The sequence below is a fragment of the Channa argus genome, chromosome 13, assembly GCF_033026475.1.
Source record: "Channa argus isolate prfri chromosome 13, Channa argus male v1.0, whole genome shotgun sequence".
Classification (NCBI taxonomy): Eukaryota; Metazoa; Chordata; class Actinopteri; order Anabantiformes; family Channidae; genus Channa; species Channa argus.
In genome coordinates, this window is record NC_090209.1 from 11,911,148 (window position 1) to 11,926,078 (window position 14,931).

General features: G+C 41.5%; 1 protein-coding gene across 3 annotated transcripts; it reads left to right on the forward strand.

The window, feature by feature from the left end:
- Positions 1-592: 592 nt before the first annotated feature.
- LOC137139760 (CTTNBP2 N-terminal-like protein) lies at positions 593-14,928 on the forward strand. Of its 3 annotated transcripts, none has more exons than XM_067527470.1 (5): positions 593-747; positions 3,082-3,189; positions 10,554-10,805; positions 11,365-11,472; positions 12,476-14,928. In XM_067527470.1, the coding sequence occupies exons 1-5, from the start codon at positions 742-744 to the stop codon at positions 13,772-13,774; spliced, it is 1,773 nt and encodes a 590-aa protein (XP_067383571.1). In that variant the 5' UTR covers positions 593-741; the 3' UTR covers positions 13,775-14,928. The 3 variants fall into 3 exon arrangements, with proteins under 3 accessions (XP_067383571.1, XP_067383573.1, XP_067383572.1); XM_067527471.1 differs by lacking the exon at positions 593-747 and adding an exon at positions 1,526-1,674; XM_067527472.1 differs by lacking the exon at positions 3,082-3,189 and having other exon boundaries at positions 648-747.
- Positions 14,929-14,931: the final 3 nt, after the last annotated feature.

Genomic DNA, 14,931 nt, shown 5'->3' on the forward strand with positions numbered 1-14,931 from the left:
TGACAGGTGTGTAAACATTACTCAGAAACAACCAACAGAGCCTAAAGCAATGCTACTGTTTATATTTATGCATCATGAATTCATGCAACATGAATCTTACATTAATTCATTTTAATATCCCAAAGAGCTACAAAAGTTTAAATCTTTAAGGTTCATTTGACACATCTAGTACACGAACTGACAGGAGTGTCATTCTGCTATCTGGCCATTAAAGGGTGCTGAAACACTATGAGATAACAACAAGATGCTGGTTTCAAGAACGGGAAATTTGGTCAAACCGGTTTTGCTAGTTTACGTATTGAACGCTACGAGATTTATTTTTCTTCTTCCACATATTTATAATCTGTGAGAAAATTAAGAGACAGTTAGGTTGCACTCTACTTTTAGTAACTTATTAATTACCAATCAGAACTACTCGTTTCATTTTACGGTTAGATAAATTAAATAATTAAAAGTGTCTGTGCAGAGGAGGGGACAAATCAACACTGGACGTCCGGAACAAAGAGGTTTATCCCAAGACTAGATAACGCCCGTATCCCCACCCCAAAGCGATAGCGCTCCGCCATTGGTCAGAATGTTGCACTACGCCCTCCTGATTGGCTGGCGGCCTCGTCAATGACGGTCTGTTGTTCACCCTCTCCCCGCAGCGGCAGCGCCTGTGACAGTGGACAGCTTTGATTCATGCTTTAAGGATCAAGGTTTTGGATTTACACAACAGTCAATGCAGCAAGAACAGCGCGCATGAAGGTATGTTTAAATGGCAATTTATGGGAACATTTTCGGCCTGCTTTCAGAAATTCATTCTCAATCTCAGTAGGGCTTGTTGGTAAGAAAGCAAAATGCATAAATCCATACGTGTCTGAGCCAATCCGATATTTGCTCGCACTGTGTGAAGCTTCGGCTTTTCTGGTTAAATAAAACTTCGGCTGCAAATCGGCTAGGTCTTTAAGTTGAATAATCACAGCAAAATAATAACTACATAATCCGTGGCCAAAAGAATAACAATCGCTGGGATTATGGCTCTTATCTGAGTTCGTTTTCAGGCTATTGTAAGTATTATTGATGCAGTATTGATTTTACCATCACCACTAGGGCGACATACAGTTAATAACCAATTTAATGAATGGGAATGTCTACCACACTTTGCGAAATGAAATGAAATTAATGTTGCGAAAACGGAAAATAATGACAGTCCCTTGTGTCAAACAAAGGCCCAGGACGGCAGGTGGATCCTCCACTGTTCCTGAGCAACCACTGCGATTATTTACTGCTTTCTACTCACTGCGCAGTCTGCTAAACAAATTAGCACAGATCTTTCCTGGTGTCCCGACCAGGATGATTGAAGTTTAACGCAGACTTTGTTTGCCACCAGGCAGAGAAGATTGTAAAGAGGAAGGCACGAAAAGCAATCAAGTGTGACTGGATGCACACAGTCACAGAAACAAGGCGTCACAGTGGCATCTTCTGACTGTCACCATTTGTTCATTTGCATGAATTTACAGTAACATCTCATGACAAGCTTTGCCTGTATTTCAGCAGCAATCATAAAGTGAAACCATGTGGGCTCTATGGTGGGATTCATGGATTTGTGCTTCCCATGGTGTGGGCATCCCCGGAATGTTGGAATCCTTTTCCATGGAAGCTGATTTACAGATATTGGGTGACACATAGCAGGTTAAGCCTACAATGACAGCCACACATTAATATCTAACCTAGACTAACACCAAAGTACGTAAGCATATGTGTGGTTGGGTGGGAGTGGGAACTACCCTCGTTATGCAGGACATGTTATTGGCCAGTAACTAACTACTGATTCACACAGTTTGCTGCGAATGTGCGGTGAGCCACAGAATGCAGAAAGGAATTTTAAGAGAGACAGATAATGTTCTAGGATGCTGCTGCAAGACAGTGAACAGTACCATACAGAGCCAGCCTTTGCTGGTGATGAGGAGAAGAGGAGACGTTTGTTTAAAGTGATGCAAAAAAAAAAAAGTTGCTTTCATTTTTAATGCAGTTTGTTTTAAAAAATCCAGAACAAACAAGTGAGCAGAGCATGAGGGCTCACTGAATGATTTGATGAAAACAAAACAGCAAGAATGTGGCTTTTGCAGCTCAACTGATCTGATTGACAGCAGCTTAATCACCAAAAAAGCAAACGAGGGAATGTCTTTTAAAAGAAATCCCGCTGTTAAACAAGTTTGAAAGACTTGTAGAATGTAGGTCAGTGAGCACTAAATCTGTTCTGGCAGCTTGTGGTGGACTCTACTAAGATTTTACTTGGTCTAATTTGACAAACATCTGTGTGTGCCACAAATCCTTAAAGCATCCTGCACTGTGCTTTGTCATTGTGTTTATTCATGGTGTGTGGGAGAGAACAACACAATGTGTAAAAGAGAAGGCTGATCATTTGAGCTTCTGATTAACACTCTTATACATGATTAACACTCAGAGCAGAAGCCACACTATTCTACAAGGCTCTGAAAGCAGCTTCACCTCCCGCTTAAAAGATGATGTCACCTGTGTCTTATCTTTTTCTTAATTTTAAAGATGATGTCAGCTGTGTGAGCTGTGTCATGTCTGGTCCCTATGACCAGACTGGACCAAGGTGATGAATCACAATCACAGTGGCTAGAGTGTAGGATGGCTAAGACCTTAGAAGTGTGTGCCAGTGTGTTTTCAACAAACATCAAACATCTTGGGATTCAGATTATATTTTGCAATGAACAGTTGGACCTGAACACAGCAGATAGCTGCCCCCAGTCCCTCAGCAACTTACCATGCAGATATGTTAATGACTTGGTGTTTATAACCATGGACACAATACAGCGAGGCCACAGATGGGACCCCAAGTCCAGTCCTGCATCGACTCTACAGCACTTATTAACAATAGCACTACTAAATGCTGTTCCAAACATAAGTTCTCTTATTCACAATACTTATGAAGAATGTTTGTATATTACTTGTTTTGCTGGGCAACCTTTTATTTTTTATATAACACAACCAGGTTTGAGTTGTCAAGCATGGTATTGTAATTATATTGACCAGTAAGAATATGTTTCCGAATCCCTTTGTGCTCTTCAGGAGGAGAAGATGAATGTGGAAGCTCTGAGCAGAGCTGAGCTGCTGACTCTCCTCAGTGTCTTGGAGGGAGAGCTGGAGGCCCAGGATGTGGTTATACATGCGCTTAGGGTGAGTCGGCAGCTACAACCTGCACACACAAATTCCCCTTTGAGCCGTGTCATACACATCGCAGGAAACCATGCGCATTATTCTAACTTAAACAAAATGTTTATATTGTAAATTATATTTTGTGTTTTTATAGGAGAAACACAAGGAGAAAATTAACCTGTTTCTATATTACACCTGAAAGAACAATGTGAGCTAAAAGCAATAGGGTGTGTAAACAGGAAAGTGAGGCAACATAGCTAAAAAAGACATCAGCAAAGGAGCCATAGTGGTTTGCCAGGACAACTTTATCAACATTATCGCTGGTCAGAACAGCCACAGAAGGAATCTGTGTTTATTTGTACATTCACTAATTCGTTCAACTCAAGCACTATTCAGATGTACTTTGCACACACTGTGCGCTCCGGCACATTTCCCTTCACACTTGGTTTTGCTCAGATGTGTGTTAAGTGACCATTAGGCTTCACATTTGATTTAATATGGGAAGGTGCTGTTGCTGCAAATTTTTACCTTGGCCAAAGAGAAATACTTTGGTGGCGTGCATACTTGTTGTTTGGCTTTGGCAAATCAGCTGCATGCAACTGTGTTTGGAACGCTAAACTCAAGCTACAAAAATCTCAGGCAGACTTTTAAAGCAGTCAGATGCATTTTGAAAATGCTATTTAATGTGTGCAGACGGGCGACTTAGGTGACCTCTGAATGTGTTTAGATATGTTGAAGACTTGAGCAGCTTGAACTGTGAAAAGCTATTTAGACATTTTTCAACAACCACCTAATCAGATTTCATTAATCCTCAGCTTTTATGCAGCTTATTTACGCATATTCAAAGAGACAGTGCTGTATGCCCCTGCAATGCAATTTCTGAGTCCAGTTTGATTGGCTCTCTCCATGCCCCTGGATGGTTTTCACACTCATGACCACAACAGCTGCTTCATGCTTCGATGAAGATGCTTAGGCCCAGATTGTTTGACTGATTGTCTGAAATAGTAATTGGGGCTGTGAGGAGGACAAATAACAGTCTTTTGACTTTTTCTAATATAAAGCCCTAAAACATTGATCTAGCAAGTGAGTAAGACTGTTATCATGGCACAATTTAATTGCCAAGGCCTGAGGGGAAACTGTTTTTCCACGCCATTTTATATGCATCTTGTATGGCAGTTGTCCAGATATGACACATGTAGGGCTTGCCCTGGAATACTTACCCACACAACCATTCCCTCAGGACAACTGTACAGTCGCCGTGTGGTCTGTACATGTTCTTCTTCCTATATCTATAGCTCTACTGCTTATTTCCTTCCTCTGCCCTCCCTATTCTCTCTTCCTCACACACTGCCACATTACGGGGGGGTCTTTCATGTTTGACCATGACCCATGTCCAATCTGTCCGCTCACTCACATAAACACACTCTCGTGGTCTCTGGTGGGCCAGTTGTGTTTATTGCGGAGAGGATGTTAAGAGTTGTAGGCTCAAATCACTGACTTCCTTTGTTCCTGCTTTGAGCCTCTGTACCACTTTTGCTGAATGGTCCATGTTAGTGCAGATTGTGTGTAGACAAGTGGCTGCAGGGAGAGTGTCAGGGTTTGATAGCAGGCTAATGTGCCTTCACTGTCTTGGCCATGTTTCATTTTCCCTCAATCTTGATATGCCACAAAATGTTTCTATAAAAGTTTTGTTTCTCTAAATAAAGCTCCTTATTTAGTCAGATCAAAGAACATACCACATTAATCAATCTCTGCATGTGACAGTAATGTTTAATTTTGTATGAGGATGGTTTAGAAAGGCAAAGAGACTCGCTTTCCTTCTTTACATATTTCAGGAGCAAGTGATAGTTGCCTGTATATTGCTCAGGACAACAACACTCAGGAGGTGTCACCTATGGACTTGTCTGTACAGATTCTTGATTGAACACATGCAGTTCTCACACTTAGAGAAATTTTTCTAGAGGGATAATTCCCAAGCATATGACACCAGAAACAATTCCTGCACCTCCACATGAGTGACATATCTTTGTAGTTGACGATTATACAGGGACTAATGTTACTGTATTATTGTCTTCTCTCTGAGGCATAGATGGCACAAATCCAAAGCAGAGCGAGTTCTCAGTAGCTCAAAGGAATGTCCGTTAAAGACATGAAGTAAGGTGTAAATGGGTAGCATAACTTCACACCTGCTCCTAATACTCAGAAATGGGGCTCTAAACTGTGTTCTTCACTAAGTAAACAAGTAGGAAACAAACTTTCTCACAGTGAAATATGCCTGAGGCTTGTGATGTTGATTACCTGCAGCTCTGGAACCAGTGTTGTTGTTTGACAATTGTTTCCACAGGTTTTGTTTTCCAAAGCTCTCAGATTTGTGGGGTTAAAACAATTCCATCTTGATTAACAGGGCCTGTTTTGTTTTTAATATGTCATCATGTCTTGAAATCCTAAAATGCTTTGTCTATTTTTGCAGGCTGACGTGTTTTCCTGACTTCATAAACAATAGGGCCTGGGTAGTGTGTGCTGTTCAGATAAGATTCTGTATTATCTCACCCTGCAAGAATCACTTCACACAATTTGGTCATGTTATTGAGATTGACTGGAAAAAAAGAGCTATATATTAGGTTCTCTTCAAATCAAAGCGGTACCTAATATGACACTTTTGTGTACACTGGTCTGTGAGTTCAGTGCAAAAGTCTGCATCTCTTACCTTACACTGAAATGCAATGTTCACTCTAAGCGTCACACAATGAGAATCCACATTCAGGTAGTACACATTATTATTATAAGCGACAAAAATTGTCAAAATGTGTATAGAAAGGTTGTAATAAAATAATGAAAATGAGATTAGTGCAACAATTTGCATCCCCGTAATAAATTAATAAAAAAGTCATTTTCATTTCTGTTAAAGGAACATTTGTACCAGCTAATTGTATAACTCTTTGATTTATTGTTTTTGCCATTTCAGAATAAATATACTTGAGCCTGAGGCACGAGAGCTCACTGACCTAAAAAATGCTCAGATAACATCAGAGTGATTTTACTTTCTTGTTTTTATTATGAAAAAGCAGCGCACAGAAAAAGAAGTGCAAATAAAAACAAATAAAGGGTCATATCTGCAGTGGTAATGTACTCCACCCCTAACTGCTATTTGCACTGAGCAGGAGAGTATTTGCCAGGTGCAAATGAAACTGTGATGTAGCAGGTCAATTCAAAATGAGACAATAGCCAGTCTGAGATTGAAAAAATGAAAAAAAGCCCTACTTTCTAAGTTGACTTCATCTTTTTTCAGTTTTTTTCTCTTAGTATCACTGATTTACCCTATCAGCACTTCCGTCTCTACATAAATGTTGCCAAGTGTCCAAAGGGTGAAAGCACCTGACTATATATCATCACTAACCACTGATGATAACATTGAAGTCAGGTAGGGAAACATTAAGCAGAGGCTGCACAGCCCATAAAGCTAGGTGAGGTTTTATTTGGCTTCTCCCCAGTTGTCTAAATGCCATTGGTGGTTAATGTGTGGGTGTGAGATACGGAAGATACAGCTTAAGCCTTAAGCAAACACCTTAGCTTGCACTTGAAATCTCATCTCTCTCGTTCTCCCTCTCACTCGCTTTTAGAGAACAAAAGCCCCTGAGGTAGAACCTCTATACAGGTGAGTTATACTTACTAGACCGTGGAACTTGTACCTTCAACTTATTACCACTTACTGTATGCCCCCAGTGACAAAGATCATTACAATATGCTGGGGAAATCATTGCACTACCTTTGTACTAGCTCACAACAGTAGCACAATTCCTCACTAGCTTCCAAGTTTTTAAAGGGACCAAACAATGTTAAAGAGGATGGAATAGTTATTTCTGCAGTCGTTCGTGCGACTTTTCCTCTGCGTCATTTTGGGAAAATCATCAGTGCAGCTTATTAAACAACTAAAGTAAATGTACAATTTGCTCAGGCTGCATTGGTACAACTTTGCACCTATTGCACGTGGATGGTATTTTACTCTTTAGTCAACACAGGACAAATTCAAATGGCTTTTCCATCTGTCATTTCCAAGAATGATTAACATCACAAGTCATCTGCCAATTCTCAGTAAGTCTTCAGTAACTGCAGATAACTGCAGGCCCAAAGCTTTACTGTAAACCCAGTCAATTTAAGACCAAAGTTCACAAGAGTAGATTTTTATGTAGAGATACTGAATGTCACAGATTAGCGCTCCAGGAATTTATCATTTAAATAACTACATGTAATGTAAAGCGATGACAATCTCAGTTTATTTATATCCCCTATACCCTCTACTTTATACCCACCACACTATGCCCTTAAAACTTACTGTTTTAATTTCACAGGCCAAAGTTCTACTGTGTCACTTAGCTTCATCAATCTCTCGAACTCCAAGTTCAGCACCAGCTGATGACCCAAGCAGCAGTCAGTTTATCCATGAAACACATTAGTACCTGTGCTGTGAGGACAGATCAGAGTTCATTCAAATCTGTTGTGAGAGTGATATAACATAATGGATATGGTGATGGGGCAGACAGACAGATCAAAAAGCACTATACTAGAAAGAATAAGGTCCAGGAAGTTACCATTACATGGAATAGGTAAATAAATGAACTGAGTGAAACATAAAGCGTCAGTGAGTTACATTTGCAATTTTTGATTTAGCTAATGATTGTGTGTCAAGTTAGCTAGTGATTACTCCCCATCTCCAGAATGTCACACCAAACACTATTTTTAGTGGCACAAACAGCTAAACAGCTAAGGCAAGCATTCCTTATAGTAGGTTTTTTTTTTTGGCAAATGTTAGTGAAAGACGTGCTAATTGATAGGTATCACATTACAAGCAGAACCATTTCTCAATTGTGGATTTGACTACCTTGGATAATGTTTTTTGTTTTCTATTGGAATAACAGAAGAACTGGAAGAACTGAAAGTATTTTGATGTTTACAAAAATAAGATGTTGGAGCATCCCAAAGCATTGTCTTCTTCTTGGCAAGGTGCATGCACTGAACTCTTTAAGTTTATCTTCAATGAAAGAGGCTTTTCACATCTGACAGGTCTGTTCTTGTTGTCCTTTTGTTTCTTCTGAAGAGCGGACTAATTCACCAAGAATGCATACCCCCCCTCCCACGACAAAGCTTCTGGATTTTGAATGTTACCCTGGAGACAGCCGGTTATGCTAAGAACCTTATGCAGCATGGTGCTCACACACTAAGGCAAACATAAGCCAGCTGCATGCTCATAGATGTGCATGCATACAATAAACAGGCATATTTATTTTTATGATGGTTATGTATTTCTTGCACTTATAGTATTGTTGCCAGAACAAAGTCTAAACTGTAATTTTGCAACTGGAGGTGTGGTATGGTGCTACTATTCAGAGATGTAATTCTGTCTCTGTTAGCTACTGAGTCCATTGTTTGATAGTCATTGTAGAGGCTTAGTAAGGAAACAGGACTTCCTGACTCTTTTCAGCTCACACAAGGGCAAGACTTTGCCCTGAGGCTGAAAATAACTGACTGACTGAGGTGGAAAGTATCAGGTTGTCTGTCCTGCCATGTTATCGCACTGATGAAAAAACCTGTTGAAGAAAGCAATGAAGTAAGCTAGATAACAATATTTTAGTAGCTACAATGTTGCATGGCATTTCAAAGGAATTCTTACATGTTTCATTCAAATTTAAAATGGCAAAACCGTAGAGAAAATGTAAATCAATACCGTATCGCATATTAGTTCCCAAAACCTAGCTCTACAGACGTTTGTCATGACTATAGGGCAGAAATTAGAGCTTTGCAGCAGAGAGGGTTTGCTTGTTGTGCCCTCTCATAAAGGAAAGCACACTCTGTCATTATGATCAGAATTATCTTGAGAAAACCATGAGCGAGTAGACCCTAGGCTAGAACTGCCACACACACATGTGCACAATCAAATCTCAGCACAGCCCTTAATGGCCTGTTTTTACAGTTTTTAACTCAGGAAGCTGCAGTTTTGTCTCCTTTTAGATGAAAAGAGTTTTTCTGCCCGGCAGAAAAACAAATTTTCACCATGACACATCTTTACACTTTTAATTTTACAAAAAACTGACATACAGATACATACACTCATACCCACTGTCACACATTGAAGGCTACTGGGTCAGACATGGGGACAATGCACAAGACTGCAGGCATTGAGACGATGTCTTTGTGCGAGTCCTGTAATCTCTTCACTGAGGGTCACATTCTTTGTTCAGCAAGAGAAAAAGCCTCAAATACAGCCTACTTATTGATTCCCTAAGGGTGCAGCTGTTTGAGAAAGTTTGAGAGAAAGACACTGACAGAAAGGCTAAAGCAGAGAGAGGCATTTTCTAAGAAATGATGATGAACCGGCTGAGGAATGTGGTGCCATGCATGTTTGGGCAGGGGGATTGGGGTGTCTGATAGGGGCCGCATGGGGAGATGGAGACAGTTGTCCTGAAAGCACGTGGAGTAAGCCCTGGGGCATGTGCCATCACCTGACTCTGCGTTTCTCTAGAACTTAATTCTGTATGTAATGAGGCACGTTGACCATTTGTCAGGGTGACCAGAAGTGAGGTTAACAAGCCCAGTTTTGGTCGGTTTCAAACCAGTTAAATAATTAGCTTTTATACCAAAATGAAACAGGTGCACTTCACTTCCGTATTTTGTTTTAGTTTAGGTATACCACTTCATTACAAACAGCTCTGTGTGTGTGATTTCATGGCCCGGTCCTTCATCCCTGTATCCCTGGGGAGGAGTTAACATCTGCCCCTGGTGGGGGTTGGATAGCTCTGCCTCACCTCTTTGTGTTTGGGTTCAGGGGAAAGACCATCTGCTTGTGCTCAAACTGCTCACATCACTCCACCACTACATGTTTCCTGCCCTCTCTCTCACACACACACACACAAACACACACTAACACACATCTGAGCCTATGTGTAAGCAGTGAATTGGATTAATAAAGTGTGTATCTACAAGTCAAACCTGTGTATATGCTTATACAGCATGTTTGTGATGAGCGACCTTGTATTTTTCTCAGCACTGGCAGCTGGGTGTCATGTTGACTTCTCAATAAATGTTTTCCTGTCCTGCAGTGAGGAAAGTTAAATCCCGACATATACAAACACTCTGGTCATTCCTTTCTGCTCATTCAGAGCTGAACGTGTACACAGACACACATATGTTAAAGTCTGCTTCCTCTAGGCCACAGGTAGATGTTTGCAGCAATGCAGCTCTGAAATAGATTACATCAAACCTCTGCTGCCTCACTACTACTTGGTTGCCTGCATGCTTCCTCATTTAGTAAAATCAAATTTTGTTTTCAAGTGTCAGCATATTAGTATAAACGACACAGTTTAATCTGTATGCATTTGTGTATCTATTAGGCTCAGCACAGAGATGCTTTCGTTCAACAGCGCTATGGCCAATATGACCTCAGCGATCCATTCCTGGCCTTGCAGCGTGACAGCGAAGCTGAGGAACGCCAAGACACACTCAGCCAGACCTACAAACACCCGCAGGGACGGGCGGTGGGCCCAAATCCACTAGCTGTGCTTAAACTGGTCATGGCTCACTGTAAGAAGATGCAAGAAAGGATGATGGGCCAGTTGGCTGCTGCTGAGAGCAGACACAGGAGGGTAAGAGACATATACAGCCATGATCCCTCACTGATGCACATTCACTGAGTTATGCAGGTCTCGAGGTTGCATTCCAGGTTTGTTTTGGGTGACAATGTTACAATCAAGCGAGTAAGAGTGTCACACAGTGGCTCACACTTGTACAATAGGCTTGTTGTGTGTGTGAATGTGTTCATCTACTCACCCTGACTCCATCATTCAGACACTGTAGGCTTGGCTTGGTGAAGTGAGGCAAACAGACAGCAGCTGCACCCATGGCTTTGAAGCGTGATATAAAGCAGTTTCACAGCACATTTTTGGGAAAAATAAACAGTCAACCTATAGAATATCTATGAGTCAACTTGAGAGTGGTTACAGCACTGACTAAACCTTGTAATAAAGCGGAGGTTCTGCTATTTAGGCTGATGAGCGAGCCACAATAGCAATACATTGTAAGGCAAAAAGCAGAAAAATACATTTCAACAAATGAAATTTGCTAGTTTTGGAATAATGTCAAGTCCTTCTGTACAATATGTCATGTCATACACCGGATTGTTTCATTTGTCTCTCTGTTCGATAGATGATAGTTGATCTGGAGGAGGAGAAACGACGGCACGCCCAGGACGCTGCGCATTGTGATGATTTCACCTTCATGCTTCAGATTGAAAGAGACAAACTGATGCAACAGGTGTGTCAGACAAGTCAAAGATACAAAGCAAAAATGTAGTGTTGCGCATTTTGCATTGTGGTAATGTTTGGCAAAAACACCCTGAAGAGCAACCACATCTCTCATGGTGTAAGAGATTTTTTTGCTTCTCATTCCCTCGCTCTGTTCCTGCTCTTCCTCTTTACTCCGCCTGTCTGGAGAGTGTCCTTCTTCATAGTAGTGGCTGTGATTTAAAATCCAGTGACTGAAGGAGTAAGCTTTGGTGCAGCTCCATTGTGTAACTCAGTGGGGCAGAGAGGGCTTGGCCAGTTAAAGTACAGACACACACAGGCACCCGTCTGTACAAGCACAGGGGTGTTTCATAGGAAACAGAGGAGGAAGGGGCCATTGTTTAGTTGTGAAGCAGCCATGGCGCCTAATGGCCCCAGGAAATCTGAGATAATGGACGTCCATGTCTTACGCGAGGTCACACACACTGTGAGCACACAACCAGCCACTATACAAACTTCACATAAGAGCCTTATGTAAGAACGGGCTTCCTGAGTGTAGTCTTCCTCAGGCTTTCCTGCTCTTTTGAACACTAATCTAGAATTTATTCCACCTTCCTTATATTACTCATCAGCGCTTTTAAGTTCCATTGACCTCACAGCAAACTAAACCTTCAGTAGTTATGTCTTGCAAGCCAATTCTTTAAAAGGTGAAAATGTGAAAAACAGCTGTCACTCATTCGTCTCTTGTGACAGTGAAATGATAAATTGTACTCCCTCATTCCTGATTCTGTATGACTCACGTGGATCCAATTTTAGTCAATTTCAAAGAAGAAATATTGCTCATTTTCAAGTCACTTAGAGTATACAGTTGTGGTGGTTACATATCCAACAACAGCTTTTCAGTAAACCTTTTTCCAAATGGGAAGGTCTCTCATTCTGTATTGGATCTAGTGTTCTTTTGCCTCCTTGTGGTCAAATGTGGTACAGCGAGCCTGCTTTGACTCTTTCACTCTCTTATTTACCTCCTTTGCTAGTTGGAAGTGGAACAGGAAACAGTGCGGAGGTTAGAGAAGGATCATGCCCAGGCAGTGAGCAAGGTGGAGGAGTCATTGTCCCAGCAGCAGCAGCTCTCCTCAACTCTGTCTCTGGAACTCCAGAAAGCCAGCAGCCAGGCACAGGAAGAGGCTCAAAAGGTCTCCCAACTTCGCACCTTGCTCCAAGAAGAGACCAGTGCTCTGGAAAACCTTCGGAAAGTGCTTGAAAACGAAAAGAGCAGGGCAGCCCAGCTAGAGGCCAGGTGTGAGAGGCAGGTGGCTGAGTTCGATGCAGAACGAGAGCAGATGAAAGCCAGGATCAGTAAAGAGGAGGAGGTGAGTAGGGAGCTTGCAGGACAGGTTGAAGAATTAAAGAAGAGGTTGGCGGAACGGGAAGGGTCTAAAGAAGAGGTAAAGGAAGCTGTTATGGATGTGAAAGAGTCTCTTTTCAATACGATGCTGGTTTCCACCTCTGTTCAGACTGAGCCAGATGGAAAAGTAAATGTCCCTCCTAAGTCAACCTCGCTGTCAAAAGTCAATGGCCTTCACGCTCATAAAGAGACAGAGCCAGAAGGGAGAGGAGCAGAAAATGGAGGGGTTGTAGAGAATGGGGGAGGAGCACCTTTACATTCGCCTCTACATCCTCATCCTAACCCTCACCCTCACTCTCCCTCCAGCACAGCTTCTTCTTCCCTCTCCTCTTCCCCTATTTCCTCCCCCGTTCTTGCCAAACGTCTGGGCAGCCCAGGCTTCCATCAGTCCTCCTACCAGGCTGGAGTCAACCAACGATTCCAGGCCGCCAGGCACAAGTTCCAGAGCCAGGCTGAGCTTGAGCAACAGCAACATGGTGGCCCTCTTTCCCCCAGGGATCTCTCCCCCACCACCGCCTCCATTCCTCCTCCACCAGAACACAGTGCAGCTAAGCAGCTGGCCCGCAACACCGTCACTCAGGTGCTGTCCCGCTTCACCAGCCAGCAGGCAGGAGTCAAGCTAGCAACAATCAGCAGCTCTCCATTTGGTACAGACTACCGCAATCTAGCAGCATCTCCTACTGGGGGGAGGTCCCCTTCCTCGGGGCCTATATCTCCAGGCATCCGTTCTCCCCTCACTACTCGATCAGAGAGGACCCATCCTCCTCCAATCCATCCCAAGAAGCCAGGCATGAGTCCAACTCCAGGTTCCCCGAGTCACTCTGCTCGGACCAGCCTCTTCCCAGAGCTGACAGGGACCTGTGGCCATAGCAACAGTGGGCAGGAGGGATCCAAGGAACTGGACCTGGTTTTATCTTCTAGCAGCTAATGGACAGATCATACAAACTAACTGCTAATGGAGTCAGACATAAATAAATATTTACTTTAAAATAATTTTTGCTAACCATCAAACTCACTTTAGAGTACTCACAATCATTAGTCTATACAATACACTACAAAGCTGGACTTTCCAAACACATGCAATTATGAATTTAATGCACCCCAACCTCTGTACCACAACCTAAGAAAAACCTGTTGAAATATAGTATGTTATGTCTATAACATCTCTATATTGTCTATATTTCCATTTACAGAATTCTTGAGTTTGCAATTTTAGAATGAAAATATTTATCTTATTTACCACTTTAACAATATGAAATCCCTTATGTAAAGGGACAAAGACTCTTCAATTTTAAAGAAAGAATTATCAAGTTGATTTTATTTGCAGAACTGATTTTCTTTTACCTTAATGCTCAAACTGCCATTCCTGTTGTGAGGCTTTAGTCAGAGGTAAAACTATTTAGTATGTAAAAGGGCTAAAATACATGGATGTAGAGTTACAACAAATGTGTAGTTATCACCATTTCATACATACAATACACATCTTCCCTAATAATTCTTAGCAGTTCCTGTACTAATTCTCCATAAAACATTATACTGTAAATATTTTAAAGAATTTGTGGTTGATTCCTAATGATCGCATGCAGTTTTTTTTTTAATCTGTTACAGTTATGAATACACTGAATTTTGTCTTGGAAAAGGGAGAGCACAGTTTGCACTACATTACTGTAAAATATTGAAAACTGTATTTACAATATCAGATGTTTATTCGGATAAATTAATTTCAGCTTCACCCAAACCAAGGACTATGTATTATTTAATCAATTCATGAGAACTAATAATTTCATTAAGACATTCAACATAATGGGACTAAAGGTTTTAATCTTGCAACATACATATTGTTTTGTCCCAGCTGTTCTACAGATGGGATATTTGCTTAAGGTTTACCCTGTATTCGTTTTTTGTAATTACCATAAATCTTTACCTGTGTACAGTATTGGGTTTAATGTCCGTGTCTGTCTTTAGTAATTGTGCAAATAATTGACACCTGCAACGCCTGGTGCTATTTTAAATGATTTGCCAATGACTGGTGGGCTATGTAACAATTTGTATGTGGCAGTATTAAAAGTGAGTGACACGCTAGCC

Coding starts and splice junctions, on each gene's coding strand:
- LOC137139760 (XM_067527470.1), top strand. Junction 3,190..10,553: donor TGGTTATACATGCGCTTAGG/GTGAGTCGGCAG, acceptor TGTATCTATTAG/GCTCAGCACAGAGATGCTTT. Junction 11,473..12,475: donor GAGACAAACTGATGCAACAG/GTGTGTCAGACA, acceptor CTCCTTTGCTAG/TTGGAAGTGGAACAGGAAAC.